This window comes from Dioscorea cayenensis, chromosome 10, assembly GCF_009730915.1.
Source record: "Dioscorea cayenensis subsp. rotundata cultivar TDr96_F1 chromosome 10, TDr96_F1_v2_PseudoChromosome.rev07_lg8_w22 25.fasta, whole genome shotgun sequence".
NCBI lineage: Eukaryota > Viridiplantae > Streptophyta > Magnoliopsida > Dioscoreales > Dioscoreaceae > Dioscorea > Dioscorea cayenensis.
This window is the reverse complement of record NC_052480.1, coordinates 21,913,554-21,927,693: the sequence shown is the minus strand read 5'-3', so window position 1 is coordinate 21,927,693 and position 14,140 is coordinate 21,913,554. Positions and strand designations below refer to the sequence as shown.

General features: G+C 31.2%; 1 protein-coding gene across 1 annotated transcript; it reads left to right on the top strand.

Moving 5' to 3' along the window:
• Nucleotides 1–11,696: 11,696 nt before the first annotated feature.
• On the top strand, nucleotides 11,697–13,188 carry LOC120270702 (transcription factor TCP20-like). Its single transcript, XM_039277776.1, has 2 exons — nucleotides 11,697–12,866; nucleotides 12,969–13,188. Exon 1 carries the CDS (start codon nucleotides 11,816–11,818, stop codon nucleotides 12,683–12,685), a length of 870 nt encoding a protein of 289 aa, XP_039133710.1. The 5' UTR covers nucleotides 11,697–11,815; the 3' UTR covers nucleotides 12,686–12,866; nucleotides 12,969–13,188.
• The last annotated feature ends 952 nt before the right edge of the window (nucleotides 13,189–14,140 follow it).

The following is a 14,140-nucleotide window of genomic DNA, read 5'->3' as shown; positions in this document are numbered from 1 at the left end:
CTCTTTCTGTTTGGGGAAGATTATCTACTTAAGAGATTGTCATTAGCTCACGTGAGGTTTCATAGAGTATTAATACGATTGTGTGGATGTCTGTATCAACTATGCACCTATTCAATTACTCTTCACCTGAGAAATCAGGGTTTAGTATAATTCTGGAAACCTCTCGGTTCAAATAGGATTGCATATTTAGATGACCATTGTCTTGTACTTAATAACCCTAGAGTGATACTATGCCCGACATCGCTTTCTTCCTTGATTCTCCTCCTATTATTTTCCGTATTTTCTCGTTTTCTTTTACTCTTGTTCACACACACTTTTCAGGCTATTTTTTGGATCTAGATTTATTACTAGTACTCACTTTTTTCCCTGTAGACTGAGAATTTGCATTTACGCACACTTTATTACGTGATCGGCACGTACACTTGTGACCCTATTAATAACATAAACAATAAGCATGTGGAGAGGAAGGAAAAACTCTACAATGGCATTGGGAATGCCCTTGGACCAATCTGAGATAAACGTAATGATTTTGCCAGTCATCTTCACCGTATAATACAAACCTAAAGTCAAAATAGACCACATCCACTTCTCATTTGTCTCATTATTAACCATAGCAAATCCTAAATGGAAGAATCTTTCATTAACATTCTAACCAATTACAGAGAACATGATACCACCATATCTCCCCAATAGATGAGTTCTATTAAATAATAGCAAGGGTCTACATCCCCTCCTAAAATTATCAAGATAAACACAAAAGCAGAAAAACCACTTTTTAAACCGTTCGCCTTCCCTTTCAATCTTTACAATGTTGATAGGATTGGTTTCAACCATCTTATTTGCGTACCATATGTGAAAATCATAGCTTGTTATATCACGTCCATGGAGAATTTTCAATGCAAACTCTTTACCCATCCAAGCTTGTTTTTATGATAGATAAGCACCATACTCACGCAGTATGTCCTGTTATATGTCCACTACCCAGTATAGTGGATAATCCCATAGTTTTTTTTAATTACCTATTAATTGGCCCATTTATTTGAAGCTTTTAGATGAGATGTTGTACTAATACCTTACAATGCATGTGTGTATCTTGTGTTGTTTTGATTCTAAACATAGTCATGTAACCTTCTCTAAAGGCATAGACATGCCACTGATAACCTGCGACAGTGCATTTGATAGTAACTCATTGTTAATATTTTTTTTTAATGAAGTGGAAGTTAAAATTGTGCTTGATAATGAGGCCGCACAATGAATCCTTAAAATGTTGTGTAGTTTCTTAACATTCACCGACTGTGGCAATTTCAGTGTCAAAACTTTGCGAAGAACTCGGTGCTATTATGGTTCCATTAGATGACCTTGAGGGTAGCATGTTATATGGGTTAAATGACCAATTTTATGGTAATGGATCCATGGTCTTGTTAATATAAAGATGCTCACTAATCATAAACCAAATAGAATAAGTACAAACACTTTCAAATAAATGTAAACTAGGGAAAAAAAAACATCATCTCAGCGTACCCATTATGTGTACAACATCCACTTTTAAAATAAGACAATAAAATTTGAGGGAATAAGACAAACAAATACAATATTTACAAGGCCATTGACAACCCAAAAGGGACTTTCTATTATTCCATTCATCACCTCAACCATCATATCGATCAAAATTTTTTTTTGAATATATACTAAATATTATACATTCACTGAAAGTTATCCTGAGAGCCAATAGAAAACATAGTCTTGCAATTACCTGAGATTAAATACTAAATACTTCACTCTCACCCAAGGAGCTTCAAAAACCCAACAGTCGCATATTTCATCTAATATTGAAACTCATCCCATCAAAATACTGAACTCTAAGACAATTCTCAGACACAACTCCTTTTCATTTTACCTTGCAAAATATTATAAAAGGTATCCATCCAAGCCTTGCAATAACAGTCACATACATAATTGAGATATGGGTACGGACACAACCACTAAAAAGCCTTCCTTGTGCTACAAGCGACCTCCTTCTACTTATAATTCTAGTTGGTTTTGTTCTACTACTTTTTCTTCTACTTCTTCATCCAAATGAAGTAGCATTTGTTTGAGAAGGGAATTGTCCATCTTGCTTGATATAGCCATCTATTCTTCTTTCTTTTTTCTTTCTTGACACTCTCCATCTATGTTGATTGAGAAAGTCACATCCAAGGTTGATTGAAGAGCCCCATTAAAGGTTAACTAAGAAGTCTAATATAAGTGTAATTTAGAATCAATGAAAAATTACCATTGAAAAATCTTGTTTAGAGGTGCAACATTTTTTTGGCATCTTAACCATGTTCAAAAAAGAGGATGTGACTGGATGGAAGATTTCCCTTCCTTAGTTGTAGCCAATTCGTGGCATTTCAATCAAAATTAACTGGTTTCGCTAACAACATAGATTTAAGAGTTATTGAAAAAAAAAACACTAAATTATGTATTAAAAGTAAAAAGGACTGACTGGTAAAAACAAAAGCTTGTAAGCATTTCTATAAATAATTTCTCTTAGATTTTTTTGTATAATTTTCTAATTTTAATGCATGAAATGCGTGCAAACAAGATGGAATATTAATGCAGGTCACTGTTTGAAATGTATTCATATGTATGAAAAGAGGCTCCTTAATGGATAGAAGAAATTGAGAGTTAAGAGAAGATGTGACATGAGGCCAATGGTGACTTTGATCTTATCATGGTTTGGTTTTGATGTGTGAATTATGCCATTTATCTTCATTGGTTGTTGTGATTGATTTCCTTATCACTTGTTTTCCTTTTTCCTTTTTCCCCCATATTTTTCTCTATATATCAATCAGTAATGTGTTTAATAGCTTCAAATTGAAAGAAAATCTTTTACATTACAAATATTGCACAACAACTCCATTTTAAATAATTTAAAAATCTTGTTTTTCATAGCCAAACTTTAATGGGTGGAAATATGTCCTAAAAATAATATGTTAAATATATATTTCAGCCAATCAATTCCATAACTACGGAACAAAAGTAAATGTTTTTCATTTATTCTCTATTTTTTAGAGTAGAAAAGAAAAAAAAAATTGAGGAGATTGCTTACATAGTAAAGCAATGTTATTAATACCAATGAGAAATATTTGCTATTTAACTTAATATTTATTAATATGTTGAATTAGTTTATTAATATATGATTCATAATTTTTTTTAAATATCTTTTGTCAATTGAGTCTTTCAGCATAAAAGCAAACGCCAGAGTTAGCCATCTTTCTATTAATTAAAAAATTAATGTCTTAAAACTTTTCCTTCAAGGATCAAATTAATCCATTTGGAAGCAAAAATATTTCATAAACCAACCTATTTATATTTTTTTAAAAAAAAAAAACTTTAGGCGCAATAAGAAATAAGGAACCGTGGGTTAACCCAACGATAACTACCGTATAATATGATTGAGAAATCTTTGAGCTTTGCTCTCAACTCGCGATCAGACAGGCTTGAGTCGGGAGTTCATGCGATTTAATATCTCGTCCTTTTCCTCCGCGGGTTGCATAGCAGAGGGTAATCCCTTATAGGGTCATTCAAGCTCATCATGATCGTGCACACTTCTCTATCTCATTCTGCCTTTTCGATTTGCGCTTATCTTTGCACAAAAAAATAAATAAATAAATAATAAACATACATGACATAATAAGCCAAAATCGACAAAACACCTAAACATACATGTGAGTCACCTAGCTGCCCTAATGATTCTCATAAGAATCTCTTGTGTCACACCTCATAAGAAAAAATATATCATAGAATAAGCAACAACACTGTGCTTGATGGGTTCTGATCAAAGACTTCTAAAACCAATTTTCTTTCGAGTAATGATACATACATTTACTTAGGCTTGAGGAATATATATATATATATATTGAATGAGGGAGGACATTTTGTTTACTTTCAATCATATATTAAAGAGAGTTGAATTTTCAACCTTTTACATGGAGTTAAAATGTTTTATCGCTTGACCATTACGAAACAACTCTATTTTTTATTTTTATTTTATAAATAATTTTTTTCTTAGATTATAAAAAAATTTAGGACTTTAGGATTTACATTTTAGAGTTTACTCATTTCATTTTATTTTTATTTATTTTTTTTATAAAATAGTCAATATACACACACATGTAGAGCTAGAGTTCACATGGAAAGTAACTTCAAGAAATAGAGATGGAGTGGGCCGAATGATTAAAATGAGTAGGAGAAAAAAGATGCAAAGTTAATGCAATCATCATGTGCTCCATCTAAATTAGTTGAAATTCTTATTTATTTATGTAAAATTGATGGAATAATAATCTTACTAAGACATTTTGGATATTTATACAAAATGTAAGACCTTGGTGAATCATACGTGAGAACTTGTGGAGAAATAATATTTAATCTCATTATTCTTTAAAAAATGTACAATGTATATGTGAAGAAGAAAGCTCTTCTACAAATCTTTTAATTGACTCTTGATTTCATGCCCAATAGGCTCTTTCCAACCGTAAAAATATCCTACTATAATTACAAATATTCACAATATCAATAATATTCATAAAATATTCATATAATTCATATATCATATAACATGGGTTAATTGAAAATTAGAATAAATTGTTTAAATACAAGCAATCAAGTGTATTAAATAGTAGTAAATATAAATCACTCATATATTTATAGTACAAGATTTAATGTGGGAAAACCTTTATCATGTTTAAGGGAAAAAACATAATCGGGTGAAAACACATTCAACTTGTTCAAACAAAATCTACTAGGACAATGAATAACAAAATTGAAACATTGGAAATATATATATAAAGTTTTTTATTTCTAAAAAAGCTTCTATTTATTGAAAAATAATGAGTAAAAAATCTCGGTTAAAATTTTAACTCAAATGGCGAAAGTAACACATCATAAGATCTTTCACTTGTGAAATTAATTAAGTAAAAAAATTATGAATTTCACTCTTCAAATCCTTTTAAACTCTTGTATTTGGTGGATGAGTTTAAACTTTATGAAAAATTTTATTTTTAACGATATTTTTATAAATGTCATTACTCATCCACCGGAAAGATGCCCAATCCAATCATCCTACATCAATAAAAAAAGTTCTAAACATATACATATAGAAATCTATATTATTAATAATTGTTTTAGTCACAACGGTAATAGCAGAGTTGTAATTTAACTCCTATGTAATAAGCTAAAATTTCGACTATCATTCAATGAGATGATTGAGGTGAAATAATAAAACATATGTGGATGTTATTTGTTCACGTTATATATAATAATAAAAATAAAAATAAAAATAAAAATAAAAACCATTTTGTCAGTATAATTGCAGCGGGTGGTGATAAAGAATGAAATGGATTGATGTGAAAATTGATTGATTTTTCAAAGAGGTTTCCAACTCACATGGAGGACTTTTTTTCATTTTGAGCTTGAGAGAAAGAGGAGCCCTATTTCTATGTCCCCAATGTGGGAAGCACAGTGATAAGCACTAGTAACACATAGCCCATGCCTTCCATTATTTATCATCAACACCAACTAACACTCATGCCTCTCTCACCTATACTTCTTTCTTTCTTTCTTTCTTTCTTTCTTTCTTTCCATCTAGAATCCATGGCTAAAAAGTTATTATTATTATTATTGTTTTAAAATATTGGATGAATTTAGAAAACAAATACATAAGAATTTTTGAAAATTGGGTACTCTTTTATAAAGCTGAGTTTTGTTTCATTTATCTTGTTCAACCCTATTTTTTACTATTTTATATAATGCAAGTTGTTTGTTAAATTTTCTATTCTTTAGTATGATAGTGAGAGCCAAATAAATGTACATATTTAGAGAACAAAGAAAATAATGTGAATGATAGTCATAAAGTTTTTAAGATTATTATTTTGCTTTAACCACACTATCGTATAAGATATTATTTATTTGTATCATTCTATATTTGACCAAGAAAGAGATTGAATTATATAAAATAACAAAATTTATGATTCAATTGAAAATTTTATTTAGATGGTCTTTATTTAATAATTGTAACCTATCAAATTTTTCAAATCAAAACACTTTTCTGATTTTTCCCAATAATTTGGTTCATCTATGTTAATAGTCCTCATATTTTGCTTAGTCCCTTGATGTTATGTACAACTATGAAAATTATGTTTTTAATGACTAATAATTATTTTATTTCTTTCTCTCCAATTTTTAAAATAAATTTTTAAATCTTTCATTAAAACAGAGAATTTTTTTTAAAAATCTTTCATTAAAACAGAGACATAATATATTTCAAAAAAAAAGGGGGGGTTGGGAACAAAGTTATGAATGGTGGGTGTCAATAAAAGAGAAATAAAAGGAAAGAAGTTCACTCAATTATTTTCCTTCAATGCAATGAATCCCTTGTCATATCAACCACAAATAATAATAATAATAAGAGCACATGACAATGATACATATGTATATTTATTTATTTATTTTTATCTTGAATTCTAGTTTTATTTATTTAACTCATCATCTCCTTCATGTTATGATGTGATGTTTTGTTAATAACTAATAAATAAATAAATAAATAGATAAATGTGAGTGGTTAAGCATAATCTACTTCATAAGAAATTTGCACATTAAACTAGATAAAGGTCCAATCAAATGGATTGACTTGGAAGCATGATCAAGCACCACCATCCACAATTCCAATTTGAAATGGAATCAAGTGGACTTGCAAGAAATGCATGCAAGAGTTTCTCTTACATTCTTTTCTTTTTCTTTTTCTTGGTCTATCTACCCACTTTGAGCCATGTGGACATTGGTGACATGACAAGATATGAAAAAGAAAAAATATAAATAAGTAAAATAAAGGGGATCACTTTCATGATACACATGGAAATGGGCATCTCTTTCAAGATTGTGTGAGCCTCTTTCTTTTCTTTGGTGCTTCTTACTCAGACAATTTACATTTACATATAAAGTGTTCACACATTATCATTTAGTGGTTCTTACTTACTTCTTAGAAAATAAAGTATATATATATATATATATATATATTGATGAAATGGTCAGCCTCATGCTCTCAATTATGCATTGAAAAAGAGACAAACACTAAATCACCCACATAAAAGTCACATATTTTAATCGCTCAAATAGTCATCAAATGGTCGGTTTCAAGCTTTCAATTATGTATTGAAAGAGAGACAAATATTAAATTTTTCAAATAAAAGTCACGTATTTTAACTGCTCAAATATTATGTCAATAGTCATATAAATAAATAAATAAAAATATATATATATTAATAACTCTTTATTTTTCCTACTTAAAATCAACTCTTTAAAATCTTGGTGTTAGCCATGTAAATTTTTGATGAAAATTGTGAAATATTTACTTTACCAATAAAGCCATGATTTTTCATATTTTTTAATGAAAAAATTATTTTTTGAATTAATCAATTTATTAATTAAATTTAAAATTATTAATATCAATAAATATTTATTGTCATTGAAAATTTCATAATATTTATTTTAATTGATATTAATTAAATTAAACAATTGTCAACTTAACTAATAACTTTTCCTCCAATCCAAAAATTCAAAAAAAAAAAGGCCTTTCAATCCATATCCTCATCTTCCAACCAAATACTCCCTCTATTCCTTTATAGTTGTCAACTTTGCCTAATTCACACCAATTAAAAAAATATGTTAAAGTTTGTTAGCTACCTAAATTTTATAAAAAAATTCATTTACTTTCCAAAACTACCCATATTTAAAACTCCATTAAAACTACCCCTATTTCATTTCTTACTCACTAGTAGTTTTATATACTCCCTCCATTCCTTTTTAGTTATCAACTTTACTTAATTCACACTGATTAAGAAAATCGGTTAAAGTTAGTTAGCTACCTAAATTTTATAAAAAAATTCATTTACTTTCCAAAACTACCCCTATTTAAAACTCCATTAAAACTACCCTTATTTCATTTCTTAGACTCCAGTTTTATAGACATACTTCACATTAAATGATTTATTTGTTGGGAATACAAAGCACATTTTAAAATAATATCGAAAATGTGTCTCTACTATTGGAAAATTGAAAACATTTATTAATAAATGGTTAATTGTGATTATTGAAAATTTTACCAATACATTAAATTAAAGGGTAAAAATTAGATTTAATAATCATCAAAAATTTACAATGCGAGCATGATAAAAGAAAACGTAGAAGAGTTTCTAAATTGTAGTAACAACTACTTCCCATTCCATTTTGAATTCAGCATTTTGAGTCTCGCGTTTTGCTAACTGCATTCTTTCTGTCAGCGTTAAGATACATGATTAAATATCTTTTTCCAAAATTTACTCTTTAATTTAATGTACTGTATCTGACTTTTCGATAATCAAAATCAACTAAGCATTAAATTATATACTCCACTAGTGGAGTTTTAAATAGGGGTAGTTTTGGAAAGTAATAGAATTTTTTTATAAAATATAGATAGCCAACTACTTTTAAATAATTTTTCTTAATATGTGTAAATTAGGTAAAGTTGACAACTAAAAAAGAACGGATGGAGTAAAAAGTAATAGAGGGAGTATTAACTCCATAGTTTTAATAATCAGTATTAATGATTATTAGTTGTTGTTGGGGCTAGAATTAAAGATTCGTTGCAATCATCTATGGTTGCACTTATATTCTTTTTATTAATGTATTTATGATTTATTTATAATTTTATAATTTTAAAATAAATAGTAATAGTTTATAAAGACTACACAAATAGGTATCTTATTTCAAATACATATATAATTATAGGTTATTGCTTGTATATCTTTGGAAGTACCTTTGTAGTCTCCAAATCCATATATGTTAAAAAAACCTAAAACAAAGGATTTTATATAAATAAGTTAACTAGTTTAAGATAAAATTTTAGATATATTAAAATTATCAAAAGTACCTCTATACATGTTATAATTAAAATTAATATTGTTCAAATTTTTTAAAAATAACTTAAGAATATAAATTTATAAATATTATTCTTATTTTAAAAAATATTGTATAAATGATTCTCTTTATTTAAATTAGGACTGTCAAGTGGATGGGTGAAAGGGAGAATTTATATTGATTATTAATATGAGCATTTGTATCACAGTATAACATCAAAACTCAGTGATGTTCAATTAGAGATAAATTTTTAATTAATACTAATTAAAATAAATATTTCGCTATTAATTTTTTATTTTTAAATAATTCATTATATTTATTAATAATAATAATAATTTTATTAAAATTAAGTGTTCAATATACCTTACAAAATAATTAAACGTTGTAAAGCATATATTATTAATGATTAGAAATTGATTTTCTATTATTACATGTAACACGTTAATTAAAATGTCCAAAATTACCAATGGCCTCCTAGTCTATTGGTATCTGGGTCCTCTATATATGAGTGAGGTCACGAGTTCAACTCCCCACTGTTGTAGAGTGAAGACGGGTGAGATCATGAGTTTGACTCCTAATTTCTTGGGGTAAAGATGTGTGATGTAATTAAAAAATCTAGTTATGTCTCTTACATGAATTGCGTACTTTCTCAAATAAATAAATGAATAAAAAAAAAAACTCGCATTCACTCATAAGACACCTTATTTATTTATTTTTTTTATGGAGGTGATTTAAAATGATTTATTCTATCAAAAATTATTTTAATGGTCATCTTATATAATTAACAAGATATATTTTTTTAATAAGAAAATAACTTTTGAAGAATATCCATGTGAAAAACGATTATGCAATTGATAATCACTACGTAGCATATTGAATTACTATATAGTAGTGGGTGGGTAGGCAAGATCCAATCCCTGGTCTAGTAATGTAGTAGTACTGCTCATCCACTGTTTCAGGAGGGCTTACCTACTATTTACAGTACTGTTTAAATGGGCTATTGGTGGGTCTTTTGTGTTAGGAGTTGTATTCTAACCTTCTAAGGTTGTGTGACAGGAAAAACTTATTACTTCAGTATAATTCATACAAATCTTCTGGGCATGCACGTGGCAAACTTTCATTGCTTTACATGGTGCTTGGCTAGTTAATAAGCTCCTAGAAGGTTGATGAGCCACTGTAACTAGTGCACCTCCATATCTACCTATTCTGGGACAAATTCTTAACCGAATGACGCTTGTTAAAAAAATTTATGCAATTCATGAACCACCTGTAAAAAATTGAAAGGTTCATTCCAAAAAAACAACCTTGCAAAAGGAATCCGGACACCTTTTAATTGAAGATGAACTTACCCATTTGATATAAGATGGTTCACATGTTCATGTCCAAATTATACATAAAAAATTTGTCATTTTGAACACGGACTAACTTTTTATATTTAAATTCAAATCATACATATAATTACAAAATCTTTATTTCCCTTATTTAATATGATAATACTATTTATCCCATTCTTTTTTCACAATCTTAAATCCAATCATAATTAGAGGTAGATATCCCATAATATTTTTTTTAATATCTCCTGATTTTTTGTTTTTGCCGTCATCTTATGTAATTAATGAAGTTTATTTAAATTTATATATAAAAAAAAACACCCATATGTCCAACTAGTTACTTAGTACAAAGGGCATAAATGTGAAAAAAGATAATGACCAGTTCTCAAGGAACATACTTTGACTGAGAGCCAGTGGTGAAGCAGAGAGAAAAAGAAGAAAGAAAGCAAGCAGAGGATAGGCCCTCTCAAGACTTAGAGACAGAGAAGGGCCTCCAAATGGGAAGACTATAAAGAGGACCCTCTCAACCAATTGAGTTTAGTGAAAAAGAGAGGAGTTGTAAGTGTGCCAAGTGTCCATTTGAGTCCCTTGCAAGTCATGCTATGTGCCTTCACTCATTACTGCCTTTCAATAACACCATGCATTCTGTTCAAGTGAAGAGTGAGAAAGAGAGATGGGAGATGAAGATGTTGGTGGTAATGGAGAGGAAGGAGTCATTCATGAGAAGAAGGGAATCCACATCAATGCATAAAGAATGTGGGAAAGTGACTGATTTCCCTTCATTGTCCCTGTCAACAGTCAGAGAATTTTTTTTTCTTTTCTTTTGAAGTAATTGTGATTTTCACTTCTAAAGTTGGATGAACTGTTTGGAACTCACTGCTGATGAATGATGATGGAGATAAAGAAAGAATGGCAAAGGAAAAAAAAAGTCATCTTGAACAAAGATAATGAAAGAGATGATGATGAAGAAGAAACAAAAATTCAGCAGTAAAAACAGTTCATCAGAATGTGTTCTATAAAAAGAAGAGATAAGAATAAGCAGTGAATTCAGTTCATGAGAATGAGTTCTGTGAACAAAGAAATACACTAGAGAGAGAAAGGCAGAAAGAGGTGATAAAGAAGAATGGCAAAGGAAAAAAAAAAGTCATCTTGAACAAAGACAATGAAGAGATGAAGAAGAAGAAGAAGTAAAAATTTAGCAGTAAAAACAGTTGATCAAAAATGAGTTCTATAAAAAGAAGAGAAGAAGAAGAAGAAGCAGTAAAAATTAGCAGTGAATTCAGTTCGTGAGAATGAGTTCTATGAACAAAAGAAAAACTCTAGAGAGAGAAGGGCAGTAAAAAAAAGAAAAAAAAGTAATTTTTTGGAAGGAAAGAGAGGGTGAAAACAAGGAGTAAAAGAAGAAAAGGAGGCATCTTTTAGGACATAGCCCACTATTTCTCTCTCTAGAGGCACAAAAGACAGCATCTTTTCCACCCATTCTCTGAAACCAAGGACCCCAAAAATCCCACCTTTTTTCCCCCATATCTTCTTCTCGCTCACTCTCTCTCATGGATCCCAAGGTCTCCCAGGAGGCCCCCAAGTTCCATCAGGCCCTGGGCCTTCCAGAGAACAGCAAGAGGGAACCCACCACTGCCGCCAGAGCTTCCTCTGCTGCTCCTGAGAGCTCCAGCCTCCGCACGGCCATGGCTTCTGCCCCCCAGGACAAGGAGGAGACCCAAAAGAAGCAGCTTGCCCCGAGAAGAAGCTCCAACAAGGATCGCCACACCAAGGTTGATGGTCGAGGGAGGAGGATCAGGATGCCGGCCTTGTGCGCCGCCCGGATCTTTCAGCTCACCAGAGAGCTCGGCCACAAGTCCGATGGTGAAACCATTCAGTGGTTGCTTCAGCAAGCTGAGCCTTCAATCATCGCCGCCACCGGTACCGGAACCATCCCTGCCTCAGCGCTTAACGCTGCCGCTTCAGCGGCGCCAGGCGCCGCCTCAGCCTCTGCTGGACTTCACCAGAGTTTTGCTTCTCTGATGGGTGGGAGAGCACACCATGGTGGTTTGTGGCCAGCTCAAGGTGCTTTCTTGGGGCAAGGGGCTGCCGGTGGAGATGCTCAGTTGATGCAGAGGATTGGGCTTCATGGATTGGAGATTCCAGGAGGGGGTATGGGTCCTATGAGCTTTGCTTCCATGCTTGGTGGCCATGGTCAGCAGTTGCCTGGTTTGGAGCTTGGTCTTTCTCAAGATGGACATGTTAATGTTTTGAATGCTCAGGCTCTCAGCCAATTCTATCAGCAGATCGGACAACAAAGCAGGGGCAGCGGAAGTGGCCATTTGCATCAGCAACAACAGCAACAACAGCAGCAGCAGCAACAACAACATCAACAAGAGCAGCAACAAGCAGAGGATGATTCACAAGGTTCAAGACAGTAATAGCTTTGTTCAATTGGTTAGTGAGTTTTGGTTGAGAATTTCGGAATGAACCAATTCAAAGCTTGGATTGGTTGCAGCCTTTTGTTGTTGTTGTTGTTGTTATTGTTGTTATATTAGTTGCTTGTAGCTTGAGGGAAGAGAGTCCAAACCTGCTAGTTCAACCAGATGGTCTTCAGTATCGGTATTGTTTTCGCTTTTCTGTCATCTTTTTGTTTTAATTTTTAGTTTTGTGGTTCACTTGGATTGCTGTTAGTTTTTACAATTTTGGTTTTTGGTGTTGCAGGTGCATGCTGAGAGAGAAAGAGAGATTGAATTTAATATCTTAGGAGAAGGGGATTTCTTGTTCACTCTGAGGTTTGTAGATAAGAGTTTGAGCAGTCTTTATTTATTTATTGTTGTTAGGTTTTGAAAGAGTGTCGATTGGCTTGGTTTGTGAAGAATAAACATTGAATTTTAGTTCTAATCTATGTGATATGCCTGCAAGACATGCTTAGAGTTTTCTTTGCTCACTTGATGATGTCTGCTTGACTTTCTTGTTTACGTATTCTGTGTCTATTCTAAATAGTCTATTCTAAATAGTCTATTCATCTCATTTTCATACATTAGCACATATCGATCATTCCTGTTGCGGATAAGATGATTATCAGAGCAATATAGAAACCGGCAAGTATGAACACTCTAACAAAGCACAAACTCTTAAGAGTCTTTTCTTAGTCATGAATGATACTATATTTGCCAGATAGATATATATCTGGGACAATTGAAATGGGGTCATCAATGAAGATTATTATTTTTAATGAAGTTAGAAATAAGAGAGGGTGCAGAGCAGCATAGGAAAGAAGAGGTACAGAGAGGACATCTCTAAATGGAGATCATTCAGCTTCACCACTTCCTATTATGGCAAATATAGTTCCTACAAATAAAATCGAGGAGACAGTATTGTTCGCAACTATTAATTGTTCTTTAATAATAGCTTCTGAGTATCCATTTACTTTTAGTCTTTTACTTAAGAATGCATTAGCTTTTACCACTTCATTTTAATGCTTGAAGTCCTGCAAGTTGAAAGGAATTTATTTTCTCTGAAGTTTGAGATCTTTGTTAATGTAAGTTGCATTCTTGAGCATTAAGATCTAATTGATGCTGCTTGCTAATACTTAAGTTGTTTCTGTTTATATAATCTGATCTACCTCTTTTTTTTGTTATAAAGAACTGTGATCCTTTCTATGTATTTCATTTAAGCATCGGTTTAAATAAGCATCGGCTATTAGTGTTGCTGGTATCTCTGTATTCTAATTAGATTAACAATCAAATGTGCTATAATCATGTGATACAAGTATGCATTTTAGTAAAGCTCTAGAGTGTTTCTATATGCATTATTCTCGATGTACCATCTATTATTGAAAGCCTTCTATGCGAGAGTTAATTGATGCTTTGTTTATTTAATTTTTGAACTCC

Coding starts and splice junctions, on each gene's coding strand:
- LOC120270702 (XM_039277776.1), top strand. CDS start 11,816: ATGGATCCCAAGGTCTCCCAGGAGGCCCCCAAGTTCCATCAGGCCCTG.